This window comes from Coregonus clupeaformis, chromosome 2 (genome assembly GCF_020615455.1).
Source record: "Coregonus clupeaformis isolate EN_2021a chromosome 2, ASM2061545v1, whole genome shotgun sequence".
NCBI classification, from domain to species: domain Eukaryota; kingdom Metazoa; phylum Chordata; class Actinopteri; order Salmoniformes; family Salmonidae; genus Coregonus; species Coregonus clupeaformis.
Window position 1 is genome coordinate 35,705,141 of NC_059193.1, and position 25,520 is coordinate 35,730,660.

Sequence of the window (25,520 nt, forward strand, 5' to 3'; positions counted from 1 at the left end):
TCTTTCAATTTAAATTATTATATAAAATTATTGCTACCAATAGAATGTTAATTATATGGGGGATACAATCTTCCCAGCTCTGCTGATTTTGCTGCGAAGAGACAGAATCATTAGATCATTTGTTTTGGTACTGTCCATTTGTAGCTTGTTTTTGGACACAGTTCCAGGAATGGCTAAAGGATTGCAATATTTACCTGGAGCTAACCCTGCAGATAGCACTACTGGGTGATCTGAAAAGTCATAGTCAATCGATCAATAACACAATAATACTATTAGCAAAAATGTTTATTTTCAATTCACAATCTGTAGAAACAATGAGAATAGAAAGGTTCAGAACTTTTGTAAGACATCACAGTACAGTTGAAATATATATGGCAAAATAGAAATCCTATATGGATGGTGTTAAAAGATAGATGGGAGGTGTTGAATGGAATTGAAGGATGGGACTAATAACAACTAACAACAAACAATAACAAGATAACTAATAATGTAGGCACGCTGTGTCCATAATAAGTGTATGGGTTGTAGGTTGGGAGCTTTTGTGAAGGAGCACAGTTAGAAAGATATGGCATATAGAAAGAAGCAAACCGGATGGACATCATGAAAATGATCCGAGAGGTTGAGAGTAGAAGAACAAACAAAATCGAATTATTTAAAATTGACTGTGTCCATAAAATGTAGATAGTGGGTATGGGCGTTGTTGTTCACTAGTTTACTCCAAGTGGGGAAAGGGTGGCGGTGTTGGAAAGTAATAAAGGGGAATATATATTTTTTTTTTTAAAGGATATGAATGTGTATGTATATCATTTAGCAGACACTCTATTATCCAGAGTGACTTACATTTAGTGAGTGCATACATCATTTTTTTATATATATATTTTTATTTTATTTTTCATACTGGCCCCCTGTGGGAATCGAACCCACAACCCTGGCGTTGCAAACGCCATGCTCTACCAACTGAGCTACATCCCTGCCGGCCATTCTCTCCCCTACCCTGGACGACGCTGGGCCAATTGTGCGCCACCCCATGGGTCTCCCGGTCGCGGCCGGCTACGATTCGAACCATGATCTCTAGTGGCACAGCTAGCACTTAGACCCTTAGACCACTGCGCCACTCGGGAGGAGTGTATATGTGTGTGTGTATGTGTGTGTGTGTATGTGTATAACCATCATATATATATATATATATATATATATATATATATATATATGTATATACATGTGTATATATATGTATGTACATGTATGGATATATATATACATGTATGTGTGTGTGTGTGTATATATATATATATATATATATATATATATATATATAAACATGGGGGATTGGAAGTGATGCAGACAATTACATTGATGGATGTTACAATCTATTTGCAATATTAAGCTGATCTACCCCCCAAATTTTTTTAAAATAAAATAAAAGACTTGGGACTTTCGAATGGGCTCTCCAGCACAGCACTGACTGACCTGAGATCTGTGGAAATTGTATCTAGCAGGGATCCTTTTGTGACCCGTACTGCTTCTCGGTTTCCAACATGAAACACAAAGGATGGCGGATCCCAATTACATACGTCTAGGGTATCTGTCCTCACGGGAGCTGATATTTTTACTAGCCCTGCTCATCGCTCCAGCAGATGATCCGGGTAATCACGTGGCTTTTTATGGGGGAAATTATATCGAGGTTCAGTGCACTTTACCAAGCCAAACATGACCCATCCGCCAGTACACCCTAACCCTTAGAATAACAGTCTCCTCTTTAAGGCCCTATTTGCCATTTGAAGAGTAATTCACAGAGTTTGAAACATTAAACTAACAGAGGGGTCATGCGGAGTATCCATATTATTCAAATCGGTGGTGATTTAAAATAGTTCAGGTTTAATCAGTATATAGAAATATTCCTGGCTTCCAGTTTGAACAAATTCAGCTGGCTCGGGACATTCCTGTAAATTGGCTCGTAAACCCAGACCACTAACTTGGTTGCTGAGAACTAAATGATGGAACTGCGCAACGAGAGAGTAGAAACACCCTTTTTCTCTTTCCCATGCTATTGTTTTTAATGCCCGATACTATGTGAAGGTATGCTTTTCCAAATGAACCATCAAACCATTTTTAATGGCGCTTGCCTCATGTATTTTTGTGTTATTTTCTTATGTTCTATCATTGCATGATGTTCTATCATCTGTAACAAACCTAAATTGTCTTGGCAAGCCTGAATAATCTTTACCTTGTGTAAAGATGATACTTGTCATGTTTTTTGCACTGTAAAAATAATTAAAGGATTGATGATAAGGTCAATGAAATCACTGGAGAATAGGTTGCCAAGCCCCATGTTCTCTCAAAAACATTACATTGAAAACCTCAACTATATTTACTTTACTTCACTATAATTTGTAGAATGAATTCTGTCTAGACATGGTAGTCCTAATGATGAGAAAATGTGTGTCTTTGCAGGCAACCAGGGAGACCCTCAGCCACCACTGTGGAATGCTGGGAGACGCCCTTCACAAGGAGAACGATTTTGCCCTCATCATCGACGGAAAGACTCTCAAATACGCCCTTACGTTTGGAGCACGGCAGTACTTCCTAGACCTCGCCTTGTCCTGTAAAGCAGTGATATGCTGCAGGTAAGGCCCACTCACCTATAACAGCGTTACACTGAGTATACAAAACATTAAGAACACCTGCTCTTTTCATGACATAGACTGACCAGGTGAAACCTATGATCCCTTATTGATGTCACTTGTTAAATCCACTTCAATCAGTGTAGATAAAGAGGAGGAGACAGGTTAAAGAAGGATTTCTAAGCTTTAGAAAATTGAGACATGGATTGTGAATGTGTGCCATTCAGAGGGTGAATGGGCAAAACAAAATATTTAAGTGCCTTTGAACAGGGTATTTGTAGTAGGTGCCAGGGCACCGGTTTGTGTCAAGAACTGCAACGCTACTGGGTTTTTCATGCTCAACAGTTTCCCATGTGTATCAAGAATGGTCCACCACCCAAAGGACATCCAGCCAACTTGACACAACTCTGGGGGGTTCCTAATTTTTGGTATACTCAGTGTATAATATAGTGTGTGTTAGTTTCAGGTTCAGACACTCATTGGATGTTTCCTGTTGAGAGAACTGAGAACCAACACTCCCAAGTACAGAGAATTCCAAAATGGTTTGTTGAGCTGGCATTAAATCAGCGTACAATTATTGCCTAATGTACCATAAGAGCAAATCAGGACAAACCTGCGCATTCAAAGGTTTATGCACTGAACCTGAAAGGTAATAATTTAGTGCGAGGTTCGCTGTGGTCCCCCAAAAAATGGCAACGCTAGAAAACCTTTATTTAACCAGGTAAGCCAGTTGAGAACAAGTTCTCATTTACAACTGTGACCTGGCCAAGATAAAGCATAGTAGTGCGATAAAAACAACAACACAGAGTTACATATGGGGTAAAAAAAACATAAAGTCAAAAAAAATACAACAGAAAATATATATACAGTGTGTGCAAATGTAGCAAGTTATGGAGGTAAGGCAATAAATAGGCTATAGTGCAAAATAATTACAATTAGTATTAACACTGGAATGCTAGATGTGCAAGAGATTATGTGCAAATAGAGATACTGGGGTGCAAAATAGCAAAATAAATAACAATATAGGGATGAGGTAGTTGGGTGGGCTAATTTCAGATGGGCTGTGTACAGGTGCAGTGATCGGTAAGGTGCTCTGACAACTGATGCTTAAAGTTAGTGAGGGAGATAAGAGTCTCCAGCTTCAGAGATTTTTGCAATTCGTTCCAGTCATTGGCAGCAGAGAACTGGAAGGAATGGCGGCCAAAGGAGGTGTTGGCTTTGGGAATGACCAGTGAGATATACCTGCTGGAGCGCAGACTACGGGTGGGTGCTGCTATGGTGACCAATGAGCTAAGATAAGGCAGGGATTTGCCTAGCAGTGATTTATAGATGGCCTGGAGCCAGTGGGTTTGACGACGAACATGTAGTGAGGACCAGCCAACAAGAGCGTACAGGTCACAGTGGTGGGTAGTGTATGGGGCTTTGGAGACAAAACGGATGGCACTGTGATAGACTACATCCAATTTGCTGAGTAGAGTGTTGGAGGCTATTTTGTAAATGACATCGCCGAAGTCAAGGATCGGTAGGATAGTCAGTTTTACGAGGGCATGTTTGGCAGCATGAGTGAAGGAGGCTTTGTTGCGAAATAGGAAGCCGATTCTAGATTTAACTTTGGATTGGAGATTCTTAATGTGAGTCTGGAAGGAGAGTTTACAGTCTAACCAGACACCTAGGTATTTGTAGTTGTCCACATACTCTAGGTCAGACCCGTCGAGAGTGGTGATTCTAGTCGGGTGGGCGAGTGCCAGCAGCGTTCAATTGAAGAGCATGCATTTAGTTTTACTAGTGTTTAAGAGCAGTTGGAGGCTACTGAAGGAGTGTTGTATGGCATTGAAGCTTGTTTGGAGGTTTGTTAACACAGTGTCCAATGAAGGGCCAGATGTATACAAAATGGTGTCGTCTGCGTAGAGGTGGATCTGAGAGTCACCAGCAGCAAGAGCGACATCATTGATATACACGGAGAAAAGAGTCGGCCCAAGAATTTAACCCTGTGAGAGACTGCCATAGGTCCAGACAACAGGCCCTCCGATTTGACACACTGAACTCTATCTGAGAAGTAGTTGGTGAACCAGGCGAGGGAGTCATTTGAGAAACCAAGGCTATTTAGTCTGCCAATAAGAATGCGGTGGTTGACAGAGTCGAAAGCCTTGGCCAGGTCGATGAAGACGGCTGCACAGTACTGTCTATTATCGATCGCGGTTATAATATCGTTTAGGACCTTGAGCGTGGCTGAAGTGCACCCATGACCAGCTCGGAAACCGGATTGCATAGCGGAGAAGGTACGGTGGGATTCAAAATGGTCGGTGATCTGTTTGTTAACTTGGCTTTCAAATACTTTCGAAAGGCAGTGCAGGATGGATATAGGTCTGTAACAGTTTGGATCTAGAGTGTCACCCCCTTTGAAGAGGGGGATGACCGCGGCAGCTTTCCAATCTCTGGGGATCTCAGACGTTACGAAAGAGAGGTTGAACAGACTAGTAATAGGGGTTGCGACAATTTCGGCGGCTAGTTTTAGAAAGAAAGGGTCCAGATTGTCTAGCCCAGCTGATTTGTAGGGGTCCAGATTTTGCAGCTCTTTCAGAACATCAGCTGTCTGAATTTGTGTGAAGGAGAAGCGGGGGGGGCATGGGCAAGTTGCAGCGGAGGGTGCAGAGTTGGTGGCCGGGGTAGTGGTAGCCAGGTGGAAAGCATGGCCAGCCGTAGCAAAATGCTTGTTGAAATTCTCGATTATTGTAGATTTATCGGTGGTGATAGTGTTTCCTAGCAGTGGGCAGCTGGTAGTGCAGTGGGCAGCTGGGAGGAAGTGCTCTTATTCTCCATGGACTTTACAGTGTCCCAAAACTGTTTGGAGTTTGGAAAAAGTTAGCCTTTGCTTTCCTGACTGCTTGTGTATATTGGTTCCTAACTTCCCTGAAAAGTTGCATATCGCGGGGGCTATTTGATGCTAATGCAGTACGCCACAGGATGTTTTTGTGCTGGTCAAGGGCAGTCAAGTCTGAGAAGAACCAGGGGCTATATCTGTTCTTAGTTCTGTATTTTTTGAATGGGGCATGTTTATTTAAGATTGAGAGGAAATTACTTTTAAAGAACAACCAGGCATCCTCTACTGACGGAATGAGATCTATATCCATCCAGGATACCTGGGCCAGGTCAATTAGGAAGGCCTGCTCGCTAAAGTGTTTTAGGGAGTGTTTGACAGTGATGAGGGGTGGTCGTTTGACCGCGGACCCGTTACGGACGCAGGCAATAAGGCAGTGATCGCTGAGATCCTGGTTGAAGACAGCGGAGGTGTATTTAGAGGGTAAGTTAGTCAGGATGATATCTATGAGGGTACCCATGGTTACGGATTTAGGGTTGTACCTGGTAGGTTCGTTGATAATTTGCGTGAGATTGAGGGCATGTAGTTTGGATTATAGGATGGCCGGGGTATTAAGCATATCCCAATTTAGGTCACCAAGCAGTACGAACTCTGAGGATAAATGGGGGGCAATCAATTCACATATGGTGTCCAGGGCACAGCTGGGGGCTGAGGGGGGTCTGTAGCAAGCAGCAACAGTGAGAGACTTATTTCTGGAAAGGTGGATTTTTAGAAGTAGAAGCTCAAACTGTTTGGGCACAGACCTGGATAGTATGATAGAGCTCTGCAGGCTATCTCTACAGTAGATTGCAACTCCACCCCCTTTGGCAGTTCTATCTAGACGGAAAATGTTATAGTTGGGGATGGAAATGTCAGAATTTTTGGTGGCCTTCCTAAGCCAGGATTCAGACACTGCTAGAACATCAGGGTTGGCGGAGTGTGCTAACGCAGTGAATAACTCAAACTTAGGAAGTAGACTTCTGATATTTACATGCAGGAAACCAAGGCTTTTGCGATTACAGAAGTCAGCAAATGATAGCGCCTGGGGAGTAGGAGTGATACTGAGGGCTGCAGGGGTTAGCCTCTACATCACCAGAGGAACAGAGGAGGACTAGAATAAGGATACGGCTAAAGGCTTTAAGAACTGGTCTTCTAGTGCGTTGGGTACATAGAATAAAGGGGGCAGATTTCCGGGCGTTGTAGAAAAGATTCAGGGCATTATGTACAGACAACGATATGGAAGGATATGAGTAAAGTGGAGGTAAACCTAAGCGTTGGGTAACAATGAAAGAGATAGCATCACTGGAGGCACCAATTGAGTCGGTCTCCGCGTGTATGGGGGGTGGGACAAAGGAGCTATCTAAGGCAGGTTTAGCTGGGCTGGGGGATCTACAGTGAAATAGTACAATTAGAAATAACCGAATCAACAATAAGCTAACCATATTGAGATGGGAGAAAGGCATAAAGCAATCACGGTGTAATTTGAGAGAGCTAAGACAACAGCTGGTAATGACGACACAGTTTGGGCTGAGGCTAAACATAAACAGGATGCGGTACCGTAAAAAGGAACAGTCCAGCAGGCATCAGCTGTATAGCTGAGTTATCATAAGGTCCGGTGAACAGCAATAGGATAGTTCGGGGGCTGCTAAAGCACTAGCGAGCAAGAGGCCACGGCTAGCGTGTGCTAGCGGGCTGGGGCTAGCAGATGGAATCTTCGTGGTCGACGTGGTAACGGGAAGCCTGTTGTAATCACATCAGACGATTTCGTCGGCAGACCAGTCGTGTAGGATCGGCGGGGCTCCGTGTCAACACTAGGTGGTCCCGTCCGGTTGACGTAGAGGTAGATAGCCGGGAGATGGGCCTAGCTCAGGATGATTAGCCAGACCACAACGTCCATTTTGTTGCAGCTAGCTGGTAGCGATGAATCCGGAGTTAAAGGTCCAGTGATTCAGTGATTCCGACAGAAAAACTGATCTGTTCTGGGTCGATAACGCGCTGTGCAGACAGTGCAGACTGGCCAAATAATAGTCCAGACTAGAGCTGGCTGGTGGGTGGTGCAGGCCACGGACAATGGTGAAAAACCGCTAACGGTAGCTGATAGCAAGTAGCTAGTTAGCTGGCTACTCCCGTCCGGTAGACCTAGAGGTAGATATGAGCCTGGCTCTAGGCTAGCTCGAGGCTAACTGGTGCTTGCATCGGGGGCAGTGGTGATTAGCCAGACAGCAACATCCATTCGGTTGCGGCTAGCTAGTTGCGATCCGGTGATTAATGTCCAGTGATTAAATTATTCCCGCAGAAAATCCAATGTTCTGGGTGAAATACCGCTAACTGTGGCTAATAGCAAGTAGCTAGTTAGCTGGCTAGCTAGTTTCAACTGGAGATTCTAGATAAAAGGTAAGTCAATAATAGAATTCGTTCCACATTGAGTGAGGCGGGTTGCAGGAAAGTATATTTTGTAGAAGGATGAAAAGTCTGATAGGGAAATATGTACGAAAAATAAAAATAAAACAGGGTATTTACAGGCTATTTACAGACACACGACAAAAACAGGACTGCACTACTACGCCATCTTGGATTGTACGAAGGTGTGGTGTGTGTTTCACAGACCACATAAATATAAGGAAGTACTTAAGTGCTCAGGAGACCGTGATGAGGTCCGTACAGAAATCAGTGCCATGTTTTTTTGGCTAACCCTAACCACGACATCCAGTTTACAACACCTTCTCTTGAGAGTTTTTGTACTGTAGCTGTACATCATGGGGTGCATCCCAAATGGCACCCTATTCCCTATATAGAGCCAAGGTCAAAAGTAGTATAGGAAATAGGGAGCCATTTTGTACGCAGACCATGTCTTAGACCCGGGCAGACACAGACAAAGCTTCGAGCTCCAGGAGCCTGTAAGACTCAGGCTGTCATTTCAGGGGTTAACGTTGGAGAACTCGTTAAAGAGGGGCCACAGGAAGTGGCAGATCCATCACATGATGAGTGGCTTTACAGGCACAGGCAGCCAGGGAGGTCAGCCAGTCAGACAGAGGTCAGGGAGAAGGAAAACATCTGTCGTCGAGGATTATAATCCACAAAATGACAAATTATTTGTCTAATACCTAAAGCAACATTGTTGTAAAAGAGGTCGTCACAAAGTACAGCCTTGGCCTCGTGTTTTGTTGTTAGTTGTCTTGGCACCAACCCACCTTGCAATTCAATTTTTCCTCACTATGTGCTTGGAACTCTACAGAATGCGTTATTTTTTATTAATCAGCATTGTCTATATGTCTGCACCTCGCTTAGATTGGTCAGTTCTGGGAAATGGCGGAAAGTCTGAAGTGTGAAATGTGTTTTGCGGACTTTCCATGAAAAAGCAAGCATATCTTATCTTAACGTATCTCATTCTAATGTCTTGCATCACTTCCTACTCTCCTTTAGGGTGTCCCCGCTGCAGAAGTCGGAGGTGGTGGAGATGGTAAAGAAGCAGGTGAAGGTGATCACGCTGGCCATAGGTGACGGCGCCAACGACGTGGGCATGATCCAGACGGCGCACGTGGGCGTGGGCATCTCGGGCAACGAGGGCCTGCAGGCCGCCAACTCCTCCGACTACTCCATCGCACAGGTGAGGGTTCCGGAGTGAAGTTTCCCCTAAGTACAGATATAAGATCAGATTCCCCTCCCCCAATACTAACCTGAACCATTAGCGGGGAAAATGTCAAATTGACCCCATCTAGGGGTTTACTTTGGGCAGGTGTGTCAGTAGATTAGACTGGTCATCTTTGCTTACACAGGTGAGCAGCAGTAGGACAGGCGTCTGTTGACACCTTATTCTATAGCCACAGTTAGGAAATTATATAGAAACCCATCTTGAAAATCCTAATGTAAACTCATTATTCTATGTCAGGAACCAGCATCTCTGAATTTCATCTTACATATGCTAACAAAAGCGGCAGGGCTTCTATATCATGGATACATTTTGTTTTTCTTCTGTCTCTCTCCATTATTTCATGGTATATACTGTCTATGCCTCACTGTACTCTGTGTTCATATAGCCAAGGGCTCTGTGACCAAGTCAAGCCGATAGTTCACTAAAGCAAAGTACAGTCTCTGTGCCGTAGCATCGGATTACTCTGAGAGCGACTCTGTCTTGTCTTAAGTGCCCCCACTATCTACATGACATTCAGAATGACGAAAGCAGATGGCTTCATAGAATCAGTTTAGGTTGCATCCCAGCAATGTATTGAATTACCTTCCAGGCCTCATTGGCGTGTAAAAGTGTACCTTCTGCAATTTGCTGCATGATAAAATCAATCTTCGCAATTGCATAAGATGTTTTTCTCCTTTAATTTTACTGTATAGTCTACAGCCCTGTCCAGAATTACTCCAGACAATGTATTTTATAGACTGTAGCATCAGAGCTGGATAGCAAGACAGTTCAGCATTACACTACGTGAATACGATATACAATACAATATTTTCTTTGTCAATTTCCTTGGAAATCAATTTTGTCAGGTCAGCAATAAATTATAATGCTATGTGATTGAACTCTACATTCAGCACAGTGAAACTGTTTTGAGATCAGCTGAATGAAGTTGAGGAGAGGTTCAGGGCCCATGCGCCTCTGCTGTCCATCCGTCATCAGCTCACAGCTGTGGGAATATAGGCCGCTTAATCCCAGAGTGCCAGGGTTCAGCAGAGCAGAATTCCCTCAAACATTTTAATTTTCTAAAGAATACCGTCTCCTCCCTGCTGTTTCTCTGAAATATGACTTGGCCCTTCAAATAATCACAATTCTAGATCGGCGTTTGACTTCATAAAGGCCTATACAGTGGCTTGCGAAAGTATTCACCCCCCTTGGCATTTTTCCTATTTTGTTGCCTTACAACCTGGAATTAAAATGGATTTTTGGGGGGTTTGTATCATTTGATTTACACAACATGCCTACCACTTTGAAGATGCAAAATATTTTTTATTGTGAAACAAACAAGAAATAAGATAAAAAAACGGAAAACTTGAGCGTGAATAACTATTCACCCCCCGAAAGTCAATACTTTGTAGAGCCACCTTTTGCAGCAATTACAGCTGCAAGTCTCTTGGGGTATGTCTCTATAAGCTTGGCACATCTAGCCACTGGGATTTTTGCCCATTCTTCAAGGCAAAACTGCTCCAGCTCCTTCAAGTTGGATGGGTTCCGCTGGTGTACAGCAATCTTTAAGTCATACCACAGATTCTCAATTGGATTGAGGTCTGCACTTTCCAAGACATTTAAATCTTTCCCCTTAAACCACTCGAGTGTTGCTTTAGCAGTATGCTTAGGGTCATTGTCCTGCTGGAAGGTGAACCTCCGTCCCAGTCTCAAATCTCTGGAAGACTGAAACAGGTTTCCCTCAAGAATTTCCCTGTATTTAGCGCCATCCATCATTCCTTCAATTCTGACCAGTTTCCCAGTCCCTGCCGATGAAAAACATCCCCACAGCATGATGCTGCCACCACCATGCTTCACTGTGGGGATGGTGTTCTCAGGGTGATGAGAGGTGTTGGGTTTGAGCCAGACATAGCGTTTTCCTTGATGGCCAAAAAGCTCAATTTTAGTCTCATCTGACCAGAGTACCTTCTTCCATATGTTTGGGGAGTCTCCCACATTGCTTTTGCCGAACACCAAACGTGTTTGCTTATTTTTTTCTTTAAGCAATTACTTTTTTCTGGCCACACTTCCGTAAAGCCCAGCTCTGTGGAGTGTACGGCTTAAAGTGGTCTTATGGACAGATACTCCAATCTCCGCTGTGGAGCATTGCAGCTCCTTCAGGGTTATATTTGGTCTCTTTGTTGCCTCTCTGATTAATGCCCTCCTTGCCTGGTCTGTGAGTTTTGGTGGGTGGCCCTCTCTTGGCAGGTTTGTTGTTGTGCCATATTCTTTAAAAAATGTTAATAATGGATTTAATGGTGCTCCATGGGATGTTCAAAGTTTCTGATATTTTTTTATAACCCAACCCTGATCTGTACTTCTCCACAACTTTGCCCCTGACCTGTTTGGAGAGCTCCTTGGTCTTCATGGTGCTGCTTGCTTGGTGGTGCTCCTTGCTTAGTCGTGTTGCAGACTCTGGGGCCTTTCAGAACAGGTGTATATATATATAGACTCAGAACATGTGACACACAGGTGGACTTTATTTAACTAATTATGTGACTTCTGAAGGTAATTAGTTGCACCAGATCTTATTTAGGGGCTTCATAGCAAAGGGGGTGAAAACATATGCACGCACCACTTTTCATTTCACTTCACCAATTTGGACTATTTTGTGTATGTCCATTACATGAAATCCAAATAAAAATCCATTTAAATTACAGGTTGTAATGCAACAAAATAGGAAAAACGCCAAGGGGGATGAAGACTTTTGCAAGGCACTGTACATTACATAGAAGTAAATGACTTAGAAGTCACATAGAACTCAATAGATGTCCTTTTGTCACCATACTGGAAAACAGGATGAGATATCATTGTTTGTAAAAGCTAAGCTTTTTGGTAATCAAGACTAAACAGAGCAACCTGCTCAATCTAATCAATGTTATCAGCAAGCGATTACATGATTATGACGTCCACGACACGCCCCAAATAGTAGAATTATCAGAAACCCATTAAATTGTTATGTCAAGCTCTGGGAGAGCATAACCCCTCTCTGGCTCTCCCCTTTTCAACACCTTAAGGCAAAATTAACCCCTAATCAAACGATGACAAAAAATGCCTGGAATTTCTCAGTGAAGATCCTACCCTCGACTCCCCTGTGACCCTTCAGTTTCCTGCTGTCAAACGACGATAAGATTGTTTCTTTATTTCATCCAAGAGTTCCTCTCAAATGCATTTTTTTCCTCGAGGGATAGCCCCGGTCCTGGGTTGCCCAGGAACACTCTGTGTACAAACGTTATAATGCCTGTGTTACAACTTTTAGGTTATTCATTTATCTTGGCCCTTCCCTCCCACACAGTTCAAATACTTGAAGAATCTATTGCTGGTCCACGGTGCCTGGAATTACAACCGCGTAGCCAAGTGTATCCTGTACTGCTTCTACAAGAACATTGTCCTGTACATCATTGAGGTAAGTCATGCAGCTCTCTTGACACCAACAACCTTCGATGTCTCCCGTAGGCTTCCCATGGCAGTGGTAAGGCAGTAAACTCGATTGGCATAAAAAACATAGATTTTCCACATGACATTACCAGGTTGAAGTGAAGGGATTTTTTATTTATTTTTAATGACTAAGGCATACAGTGGGGAAAAAAAGTATTTAGTCAGCCACCAATTGTGCAAGTTCTCCCACTTAAAAAGATGAGAGAGGCCTGTAATTTTCATCATAGGTACACGTCAACTATGACAGACAAAATGAGAAAAAAAAATCCAGAAAATCACATTGTAGGATTTTTAATGAATTTATTTGCAAATTATGGTAGAAAATAAGTATTTGGTCAATAACAAAAGTTTCTCAATACTTTGTTATATACCCTTTGTTGGCAATGACACAGGTCAAACGTTTTCTGTAAGTCTTCACAAGGTTTTCACACACTGTTGCTGGTATTTTGGCCCATTCCTCCATGCAGATCTCCTCTAGAGCAGTGATGTTTTGGGGCTGTCGCTGGGCAACACGGACTTTCAACTCCCTCCAAAGATTTTCTATGGGGTTGAGATCTGGAGACTGGCTAGGCCACTCCAGGACCTTGAAATGCTTCTTACGAAGCCACTCCTTCGTTGCCCGGGCGGTGTGTTTGGGATCATTGTCATGCTGAAAGACCCAGCCACGTTTCATCTTCAATGCCCTTGCTGATGGAAGGAAGTTTTCACTCAAAATCTCACGATACATGGCCCCATTCATTCTTTCCTTTACACGGATCAGTCGTCCTGGTCCCTTTGCAGAAAAACAGCCCCAAAGCATGATGTTTCCACCAGCATTCTTTGTCCTCCAAACACGACGAGTTGAGTTTTTACCAAAAAGTTCTATTTTGGTTTCATCTGACCATATGACATTCTCCCAATCCTCTTCTAGATCATCCAAATGCACTCTAGCAAACTTCAGACGGGCCTGGACATGTACTGGCTTAAGCAGGGGGACACGTCTGGCACTGCAGGATTTGAGTCCCTGGCGGCGTAGTGTGTTACTGATGGTAGGCTTTGTTACTTTGGTCCCAGCTCTCTGCAGGTCATTCACTAGGTCCCCCCGTGTGGTTCTGGGATTTTTGCTCACCGTTCTTGTGATCATTTTGACCCCACGGGGTGAGATCTTGCGTGGAGCCCCAGATCGAGGGAGATTATCAGTGGTCTTGTATGTCTTCCATTTCCTAATAATTGCTCCCACAGTTGATTTCTTCAAACCAAGCTGCTTACCTATTGCAGATTCAGTCTTCCCAGCCTGGTGCAGGTCTACAATTTTGTTTCTGGTGTCCTTTGACAGCTCTTTGGTCTTGGCCATAGTGGAGTTTGGAGTGTGACTGTTTGAGGTTGTGGACAGGTGTCTTTTATACTGATAACAAGTTCAAACAGGTGCCATTAATACAGGTAACGAGTGGAGGACAGAGGAGCCTCTTAAAGAAGAAGTTACAGGTCTGTGAGAGCCAGAAATCTTGCTTGTTTGTAGGTGACCAAATACTTATTTTCCACCATAATTTGCAAATAAATTCATTAAAAATCCTACAATGTGATTTTCTGGAGAAAAAAATTCTCAATTTCTCTGTCATAGTTGACGTGTACCTATGATGAAAATTACAGGCCTCTCTCATCTTTTTAAGTGGGAGAACTTGCACAATTGGTGGCTGACTAAATACTTTTTTTCTCCACTGTATGTCCTATACACTAGTTTGCCAATTTGTCCAAGTCTATATACAGATATACAGTGGGGAGAACAATTATTTGATACACTGCCGATTTTGCAGGTTTTCCTACTTACAAAGCATGTAGAGGTCTGTAATTTTTATCATAGGTACACTTCAACTGTGAGAGACGGAATCTTAAACAAAAATCCAGAAAATCACATTGTATGATTTTTAAGTAATTAATTTGCATTTTATTGCATGACATAAGTATTTGATCACCTACCAACCAGTAAGAATTCCGGCTCTCACAGACCTGTTAGTTTTTCTTTAAGAAGCCCTCCTGTTCTCCACTCATTACCTGTATTAACTGCACCTGTTTGAACTCGTTACCTGTATAAAAGACACCTGTCCACACACTCAATCAAACAGACTCCAACCTCTCCACAATGGCCAAGACCAGAGAGCTGTGTAAGGACATCAGGGATAAAATTGTAGACCTGCACAAGGCTGGGATGGGCTACAGGACAATAGGCAAGCAGTTTGGTGAGAAGGCAACAACTGTTGGCGCAATTATTAGAAAATGGAAGAAGTTCAAGATGACGGTCAATCACCCTCGGTCTGGGGCTCCATGCAAGATCTCACCTCGTGGGGCATCAATGATCATGAGGAAGGTGAGGGATCAGCCCAGAACTACACGGCAGGACCTGGTCAATGACCTGAAGAGAGCTGGGACCACAGTCTCAAAGAAAACCATTAGTAACACACTACGCCGTCATGGATTAAATTCCTGCAGCGCACGCAAGTTCCCCCTGCTCAAGCCAGCGCATGTCCAGGCCCGTCTGAAGTTTGCCAATGACCATCTGGATGATCCAGAGGAGGAATGGGAGAAGGTCATGTGGTCTGATGAGACAAAAATAGAGCTTTTTGGTCTAAACTCCACTCGCCGTGTTTGGACGAAGAAGAAGGATGAGTACAACCCCAAGAACACCATCCCAACCATGAATCATGGAGGTGGAAACATCATTCTTTGGGGATGCTTTTCTGCAAAGGGGACAGGACGACTGCACCGTATTGAGGGGAGGATGGATGGGGCCATGTATCGCGAGATCTTGGCCAACAACCTCCTTCCCTCAGTAAGAGCATTGAAGATGGGTCGTGGCTGGGTCTTCCAGCATGACAACGACCCGAAACACACAGCCAGGGCAACTAAGGAGTGGCTCCGTAAGAAGCATCTCAAGGTCCTGGAGTGGCCTAGCCAGTCTCCAGACATGAACCCAATAGAAAATCTTTGGAGGGAGCTGAAAGTCTGTATTGCCCAGCGACAGCCCCGAAACCTGAAGGATCTGGAGAAGGTCTGTACGGAGGAGTGGGCCAAAATCTCTGCTGCAGTGTGTGCAAACCTGGTCAAGACCTACAGGAAACGTATGATCTCTGTAATTGCAAACAAAGGTTTCTGTACCAAATATTAAGTTCTGCTTTTCTGATGTATCAAATACTTATGTCATGCAATAAAATGCAAATTAATTACTTAAAAATCATACAATGTGATTTTCTGGATTTTTGTTTTAGATTCCGTCTCTCACAGTTGAAGTGTACCTATGATAAAAATTACAGACCTCTACATGCTTTGTAAGTAGGAAAACCTGCAAATTCGGCAGTGTATCAAATACTTGTTCTCCCCACTGTATAAAACATGATATGATATAAAACAGAATCCATGTATATTCAGCTTTACTGGAAGCCAGTTGTCAAGAATCCAATGCCAATTTTTAGAACGCTGTAGGATAGATGGTAGGAATTCAGCTCCACTCAATGTGGAGCCTCTTGGTCTCCGTGGCCTGTGATGGCATTTAACAGAGGCCTTGTGCTAATAGCAGCTTCAAGGCTAAGACCAAGAGTGACGCCGGAGGGGATGGCTGCCGTTTTACGGGCTCCTAACCAACTGTGCTATTTTGTTAGTTTTTTTGCGTTGTTCGTAATTTATTTTTTACTTATTTTGTACATAATGTTGCTGCTACCGTCTCTTATGTCCGAAAAGAGCTTCTGGACATTACTCACAGCGATTACTCACCTCGAACTGGACAAAGATTTTTTCTTTAACGAGTCCAACGCGAAGGATATACTGCTTTCTCGAGACCAGGCCCAAATCCCGGTCATTTGCGTGAAAAAAAGACAGAGACAAAGTTCTTCCACCTCCGGCAAACGTGAAATCTTTGGAAAATAAAATGGATGATCTACTATTAAGACTATCCTACCAATGGGACATTAAAAACTGTAATATATTATATTTCCCCACAAGTCGTGGTTGAACGACGACATGGATAATATAGAGCTGGCTGGGTTTTCAGTGCAACGGCAGGACAGAGAAGATACGTCTGGTAAGACGAGGGACGAGAAGTCTCGAGGTATTGCTCGCCTGAGGTAGAGTACCTCATAATTAGCTGTAGACCACACTATCTACCAAGAGAGTTCTCATCTATATTATTTGTAGCCGTCTATTTACCACCTCAAACCAACACTAAAACCACACTCAACGAGCTGTATAAGGCCATAAGCAAACAAGAAAATGCTCACCCAGAAGCGGCGCTCCTAGTGACCGGGGACCTTAATGCAGGCAAACTTTATTCCAGTTGGTCCTCGCATGCTTTGAGTAAACGTCCTGTAACGTCCTTTGAGTGAAAATACCGCCCCAATCCCGGACTTCCTGACGGGCCGCCCCCAGGTGGTAAGGGTAGGCAACAACACATCTGCCAAGCTGATCCTCAACACTGGGGCCCCTCAGGGGTGCGTGCTTAGTCCCCTCCTATACTCCCTGTTCACCCACGACTAAGTGGCCAAACATGACTCCAACACCATCATTAAGTTTGCAGACGACACAACAGTGGTAGGCCTGATCACCGACAACGATGAGACAGCCTATAGGAAGGAGGTCAGAGACCTTCAGTGTTGTGCCAGGACAACAACCTCTCCCTCAATGTGAGTAAGACAAAGGAGCTGATCGTGGACTACAGGAAAAGGCAGGCCGAACAGGCCCCCATTAACATCGACGGGGCTGTAGTGGAGAGGGTTGAGAGTTTCAAGTTCCTTGTCCAAACACACCAAGACAGTCGTGAAGAGGGCATGACAACACCTTTTCCCCTTCAGGAGACTGAAAGGATTTGGCATGGGTCCCCAGATCCTCAAAAGGTTCTACAGCTGCACCATCGAGAGCATCTTGACCGGTTGCATCACCGCCTGGTATGGCAACTGCTCGGCATCAGACCGTAAGGCTCTACAGAGGGTAGTGCGTACGGCCCAGTACATCACTGGGGCCAAGCTTCCTGCCATCCAGGACCTATATACTAGGTCAGAGGAAGGCCCAAAAAATTGTTGAAGACTCCAGTCACCCAAGTTATAGACTGTTCTCTCTGCTAACGCACGGCAAGCGGTACCGGAGCGCCAAGTCTAGGACCAAAAGGCTCCTTAACAGCTTCTACCCCCAAGCCATAAGACTGCTGAAGAAATAATCAAATGGCCACCCGGACTATTTACATTACTCCCTTTGTTTTTACACTTCTGCTACTCGCTGTTTATTATCTATGCATAGTCACTTTACCCCTACCTACATGTACAAATTACCTCGACTAACCTGTGCCCCCGCATATTGACTCGGTACCGGTACCCCCTGTATATAGCCTCATTATTGTTATTTTATAGTGTTGTTATAGTGTTATAGTGTTGTTATTTTTATTTTTTACTTTAGTTTATTTAGTCAATATTTTCTTAACTCTTTCTTGAACTGCATTGTTGGTTAAGGGCTTATAAGTAAGCATTTCACGGTAAGGTCTACACCTGTTGTACTCGGCGCATGTGACAAATATTATTTTATTTTATTTGACTTGACAAGTTTTCAAGATATATAACTTTCAAAATACAGAAATACAGCCGGACTGCAAAATGCATCATACTGGCTATATTTCTGTATTTTGAAAGTTATATATCTTGAAAACTTGATTGCTGACATGCAAAAAATGTGGGACAAATCAACAATGGACTAATGAAAGAAATACCAAAAGATAGTTTGTGGGTGGAATTCTCAATACTTTTTTAAACAACAGTTTTTCAACAAAAGTTACCCCCCTCTCTTCTGACTGGCATTCCTTTGGCTTGAGACGTCTGCCCTCAGGGGCCAGTGATACAGACACAGTGAATTAAATGCTCCCCTCTCCACCCTGAGAGAGTCATCACTGTGTGCTCCCGGGCACACTGGAGGATTGGACAAGGGGCTTCTGAGCCCAACTATTCAGGGGCTGCCGAAGATCAGCGAAGATCATCCTGATGTCATGAGAATGTCAACACCACCACTGACAAAATGCTCCCGGCGCATTACAGAGACCGAAGGATTGCACACTGTAAGCGACACAACACGTACGGGAAATCTGAGCCCTTTACGATTGTATTTTTCTGAGACACTTGACCTGTGAACTCTTTTTCCATCCTCGTTTTGGTTTATGTGCTGCGGTAAATCTTGGCGAAGCCTCAAGGATTACTATGTATGTATGAGTGTAACCTCAAGGCCTCTATGTATGTCTGTGTCTATCTACGCTCATAGAAAAAAAGGTGCTATCTATCTATACTGAACAAAAATATAAACGCAACATGTAAAGTGTTGGTCCCATTTTTCATGAGCTGAAATAAAAGATCCCAGAAATGTTCCATACGCACAAAAAGTTTATTTCTCTAAAATCTTGTGCATTATCCTTTGCCAAGATAATCCATCCACCTGACAGGTGTGGCATATCAAGAAGCTGATTAAACAGCATGATCATTACACAGGTGCACCTTATGCTGGGGACAATAAAAGGCCACACTAAAATGTGCAGTTTTGTCACACAACACAATGCCACAGATGTCTCAAGTTTTGAGGGAGCGTGCAGTTGGCATGCTGACTGCAGGGATGTCCACCAGAGCTGTTGCCAGAGAATTTAATCTTAATTTCTCTAACGTCGTTTTAGCGAATTTGGCAGTACATCCAACCGTCCTCACAACCGTAGACCACGTGTAACCACACCAGCCCAGGACCTCCACATCCGGCTTCTTCACATGCGGGAAAAATCCATAGATTAGGGCCTAATTTATTTATTTCAATTGACTGATTTCCTTCTATGAACTGTAACTCAGTAAAATCTTTAATTGTTGCATGTTGCGTTTTTGTTCAGTATAGAACCTTAAAGGGTTATTCGACTGTCCCCATAGGAGAACCATTTGAATAACAATTTTTGGTTCTAGGTAGAACCCTTTTGGGTTCTATGAAGAACCTGGAACCCAAAAGGGGTCTACCTGGAACCCAAAAAGGTTCTACCTGGAACCAAAAAGGGTTCTCCTATGGGGACAGTTGAAGAACCCTTTTGGAACCCTTTTTTCTAAGAGTGTATGTATGAAGGCCCGGGGCTATGGAAGCAATGTCTTTCAGTGGATTTCAAATGAGCTGACTGTTACTTTGCACTGTTGGAACATGGCTTCTGGGAAACTCTTCATTTTTCATAGGGCACCATATGCGCATATATCGTTGTGTTTTTAGTGTCTCATTCACCATTTCCCTTTGACTCAGTGCACATGCAAAGTACAGCTTGGATTTCCATCAAACCATTTAGGTGTAAGATAGGGTACCAAATGTAAATGAGAAAACAAAAATATTATTCAAATTGCAGTCAAGGGCCACCGGTGCCGAAGGCAAACACACTAGAAATGAGACCTTTTAATGTAAACGCTGATCCCTTTCATGTTGTTATCTTTCGTCCTTGGGGTAATCTTGTTGCACCCACTGGGAAACAATGAAATAGTTGGCAAAACTTTTGACATGATTGCAAAAGACCAGAGGTTCTCATCACACACCAGGCCATATGACCCTCTCTCTTTCCTTTATTTAAATTAGGACAAGACTTGACTGGTGGTGGTGGGAGATTCTGAGCAAAGCAAGCTCATTACAAAGTTTTCCTAACTGAATTATTCTAGCATTAGCCTTTGGTTGTTTGAAAGGCACAGAGAGGGGGAAAGGGTTTTTCCAAGGTCATTGTAGGGAATGTGAGTGTAGGTGCAGCTTGCTGTTCTTTGGTGGTGGGATCAGTAGCTATGTTATAATTGCTGCTTTGCTGGGAGCCTGGATGGGTGGAGGTTAATTGAGAGTCAGGAAGTGAGGCTGACACTGCACTGTCTGTTGGAGCAACAGGTTGGGCTGCCATGCAATGCCTCAGTCATTTTTCTCATGGCCTGTTAGTCTCTCTCTCACTCAGCTAATGAGCTGTCTTTTTATGACAGGACAATCATTCAGAAGGAACATTCAAACTTGACAGGACTTAACATTTTCATAACTTTGTGAGGTATAGTTGGAGGGAGATCATGATGGTCAGATTATTGCGGGGGATGTGAGGGAGCAGAAAATACTGTGAACCATTATATATTACACACAAATGCCAAATTATATTTAACGCAGCAGTCATACTTTCTTTCCTTTGTCTATAATCTTGCAATGCTAAACAAACAAAATAAAAACAATTGGACAAAATGGAAGGATTTGCCACATTTAAACTGAGAGACCTTTTCAATGATGTTGCCATAACAACCTAATTCAAATGTTTGGTCCAGCTGGGCACTACTTTGCTTGATTGACATATCGTCAAGTGGCCCCGGAGAGGCTGATAGACAAGTGGCATTTACGAGGTTATTACAAGATGCTCAGAAAGCCTGGAGAACGCCTGGTGACCGAGAGAGGAGGGCCTAGTGCTGAGCTGAGCACAGCCTGCCGACTGGTGACACACTGTGAACACAACCACCAGGATAAGGACACCGTTTGCATTTTTTCTGGAGCAAAGCGGGCTGTCATTTTGTTGTGGACAAATGTCACTCCTCTCTCTCCCTCCTCCATCCCCTTCCTCCCACACAGAGGCCTACGCATCCATGGGACGGTGTCGCAGAATATTAGATTTGGCTGATGAATATGCAGGGGAGCTTCTTTATTGGCAGGTCGCATTCCCTTCTTCCCTCTCCCTCCGTTTCCCCCTGCTCTGTTTTTCAGAATGTGCACTGGGGAGAGAGGCCAACCACACCCCTCTGCTGAGTGACGCTCAATGAAGAGGAAGGGGGAAAAAAATAAGAAAAGACCCTGCCTGGTCCTTCTCCTAATGAGCAAATCAATTCATCTGTCTCTCAAGAGAGTGAGAGAGGGGCGCTACCAGGACCCGAAGTACCAGGCCAAAACACTCACGCATAAGCCGTTACCGCATGCTCTGAATAGGCTTCTTTTTAAACTTAGCACAACAATATATCAGCCCGGAGCCCCTCATTGAGCCAGCCCTTAATTAATTCAGCACTTTGACCCCAGGCTAGTAGTGTTGTCACGATACCAGAATTCGGACTTCGATACGATACAATAATACTTGATCACGATACTTGATACCAAAACAGCTAACTCAGCTAATGGTCTGTTCAATCGTTGGGCATCTTTTAAGTTCAATATCATTACATTTGAACATTTGTATGTCCATTTTTTTTTTACCGCCATGTACGCGTTAATTTAATCAATTATACAACCGATTATACTTTTTTTTTAACCAATCTAGCTACAAAACAACACAATGGTAATCATTTATTTGAATGGTAAATCTCTTGATAAACTGGCTAAATCAAGATGTAGCCTAGGTCTATTCACAATACAGGTGAATGCATATTATTCAATAGGGGTTTGAGCATGCATTGAGTAATTGAGCTTGTTTTAGCTGATTTCATGGGGCTACAGATGACAATCCCTTCCATTTAGGACTTATTTTATTGGCAACTGCTAAGAGAACATATTATTTTATTGTACTGATTAACAACATTTGTATAAAATAATATTTTATTTTATAAAAGTGTGTGCTGTCTCTTTAAGAAATTAATGAGCAGCAGGTAGCCTAGTGCTTAAGAGCGTTGGACCAGTAACCGAAAGGTTGTTGGTTTGAATCCCTGAGATGACTAGGTGAAAAAAATCTGTCGATGTGCCCTTGAGCAAGGCCCTTCACCCTAATTGCTCCTGTAAGTCGGATAAGAGCGTCTGCTAAATGACTAAAACGTTAACATTTAAATTCACAGGCAGAATGTGGCTGTGGAATCTGACTTTGTGGCTGTGGAATCTAGTGGAAACAAGACAGGAGGCAAAGTAAGACGACGATGTGAATGAGTTTTTGGTGGCGAGGGAGACAAAGTGAATTAATCACGTTTTTGGTGACAATCAGCTTTGAAATCGGCACTGCTTCTTGACACACTGCTCGCTTAACCCAGAAGCCAGCCGCACCAATGTGTCTGAGGAAACACCGTCCAGCTGGCGACCAAACCCTCCCGGACGACGCTGGGCCAATTATGCACCGCCTCATGGGTCTCCCGGTCACAGCCGGCTGTGACACAGCCTGGGTTCGAACCCGGGGCTGTAGTGCATTAGACCGCTGCGCCACTCCGGAGGCCTTGGAAATGTATTTAGTTGCATTATTCAAATGTGTTAACTTCTGTGCAGCATGAGTGGGGACTGGGGAGCTAATGCATCCCAGACAGCTTTATCAATGAATGAGTAAGTGGAGCAGGCTCTTGGCACTGAAATGGGGCTGCCAGACTTAATGCTCTCAATCATGTGAGACACATTTGACAGAATTACCAAACGTAACAACAATTCTAGTACCGAACTGGTTGTTTTTTTAAATCAAAAAATGTTTGACGTTTTGGTATACCGTGCAACACTACAGGCTAGCCACTCATTACCACGACGTCGGCCACACCACCGGTTTAACCTGCTCCATGTTCTTCGACTAAAGTGAATGTCTTGTGTGTGTCTGAGAAAAAACGTAGTTGACAAGCAGCGGCCCCCTCTTTAAAAAACAACATCACGGTAGAATGCACCTTATGGAGGGAAGAGCGGGAGCTGGAATGGGTGGGCGGGGTAGTAGGGGGGATGGGGGTGTATGGTTTAGGAGCACGCATACACACACTTGCTTCTCTCTCCTCGCCCATGGGAATGAACAGGAGGGGTGGGCGGGTGAAAATGTTTGCGCATTTGCTCGCACGATTGAATGGGAAGGGCTGGTAGATTGGGAATGGGGCGTGTCCGAGCTGAGAATTTGTAGGAATTCAGGCCTTCATAATGCAGTTAAATGAAGCAAGGAAATGTTCGCAGCCTGGCCGTGGCACAACACAGCAACCCTGATGTCCCTTCAACAGCCATGGCTGATCCAACAGAGAGGATCTGTTCAGCGCCACTGTCTGTCCACACAATAACACAGAGACGGCCAGGCTGTTTCACTGTTTCTCACACGAGTAGAAAATCTCATCCAGAAAATGTCCAGACAATGAGGCCTCTTATTGCCTGACATATGCTTTTTTTTTCACACAATCACATTCATACATAAAGCCATAATGTATAGAATAAAGTAATAGACAATCTTCAGTACAAAGACTGTATAATAGTAATTCTTAGACAACAGAACCTTACCTGCAATGGTATTATGATAAGTCTGAACAGGAACACATCAGTCTTCAGTGCACCATCTGACAAGTTGTTCTATAGAGGAGCATGAAGAAAAGTAAAACACATATCCTGTCTCACATCTCCAATACATTGCGAGGTGCTTTCAGTATTGACAGTATTAAAATACAACAACTCATGTACAAAAACACTTGAATTCAAACAAGCTACAACGTGAAATCGCATTTATCCCATTCAGCTAAAACCACATTCAGCTAAAACCACATCTCCCATAATGCAACGCTAGCATACGTTGGCAGCACAGCTAACCATCGGCATTGCAGAAAGCCATGCTAGCTAGCAACAGCTGCCTCCTTAACATCAACAGGCAGTACTAGTAGCGCAACAAATGAAAATATAAACCAAAAGTAAAGTTCCTGGCAATCATAGTGATCTGATTCCCCCTGCTTTTTTTTCCCCGTACCATACAACATACCTTTGCTATCTTTGCAAAGGAGCGTAATTACATTCACATGTTATGGGTACATTTTGGCTGTATAGAGCAAATATTTCCAGAGTCTGAATAAGAATACAATTTGGATAAAGCCACAGAAAAACAACAGAAACAAAGAAAAATAACAGAAATTACAGAATAAGACCAGTACGATATGTCAGGAACTCTGACCAGACACCTTCATACCTATAATTAAATAAATAATAATTAGTCATTTAGCAGACGCTCTTATCCAGAGCGACATACAGGAGCAATTAGGGTTAAGTGCCTTGCTCAAGGGCACATCGACAGATTTTTTTTTTCACCTAGTCGGCTCGGGGATTAGAACCAGCAACCTTTCGGTTACTGGCACAACGCTCTTAACCACTAAGCTACCTGCCGCCCTATACCTATACTGTCTATGTTGCAAGATTGATGTAATTCTCTCCATGTCAGCAAGTTCCCCGCATAGACCTAACCACATATCTTTTGAGGGTGCATGTTCATTTTTCCAGCATTTTGTTACACATTTCCTGCTTTTAAAAGCATTTCTGCTGCTAAAAGATAATCTATCAATTAAGTGGAGAGGATTGGAGTTTCTCCACAGGAACAATACCTAGAAGGAGATGATATGGGTCTGGTTGAATAATAATACCTGTGATGTACTGTATAACATGGAGGATTTCAGCCAAAATATATGTGATAAAGTACCTATTTGTCCACACTGCCTCCAACACGTAGCAGATATTCATTTTTTCATTTTATTAAGTTCATCAGGGCTCATAAAAAAATTATGTAGTACTTTGAATTGAAACTCCCTTGTTCGGTTACATATATTGGCTTTATACAGTGTTTTCCATATATTCCCCCAACACTCCTCTGATATCTGCACCTGTAATTCAACCTGCCATGAGTTCCTAAGATTATATAAAGATAATATTTGCATGTTAAGGATATTGTGATAAAACTTTTAAATGTTTCCAATGTTTTCCTCTTGATGAAGTAATTCAATCATCTCGTCAATAGGAGTAATCGGCTCGGTCATTTTTTTTAGTAATCCTTTTTTAACAATGAGTTGCCTTACTTGAAGGTACCTATGATTCTTTGGGGGGGGGGGGACATAATTAATTCCTCCTGGATTTCTTGAAATGCTTTAAAAATGGAGCCTTTGAATAGTTGAGAGACTCTCTTCCCATTCCCTGAATCCTTGGGACATAGCAGCAGGAGGAAAGGCTGGGTTGTGGAATATAGGCCAGCATCTACAAATGGCAATACTCAGTTTATATTGGCGTTGAACTT

At 43.3% G+C, this 25,520-nt stretch overlaps 1 protein-coding gene across 1 annotated transcript in view; it reads left to right on the top strand.

Moving 5' to 3' along the window:
* The window catches only part of LOC121534793 (phospholipid-transporting ATPase IA), a 304,677-nt gene that overhangs the window by 218,353 nt on the left and 60,804 nt on the right, over positions 1 to 25,520 (top strand). The window contains 3 exon segments of the mRNA XM_041841366.2: positions 2,455 to 2,627; positions 8,905 to 9,088; positions 12,447 to 12,557. Of these exon segments, the coding sequence (XP_041697300.1) occupies positions 2,455 to 2,627; positions 8,905 to 9,088; positions 12,447 to 12,557 (468 nt within the window).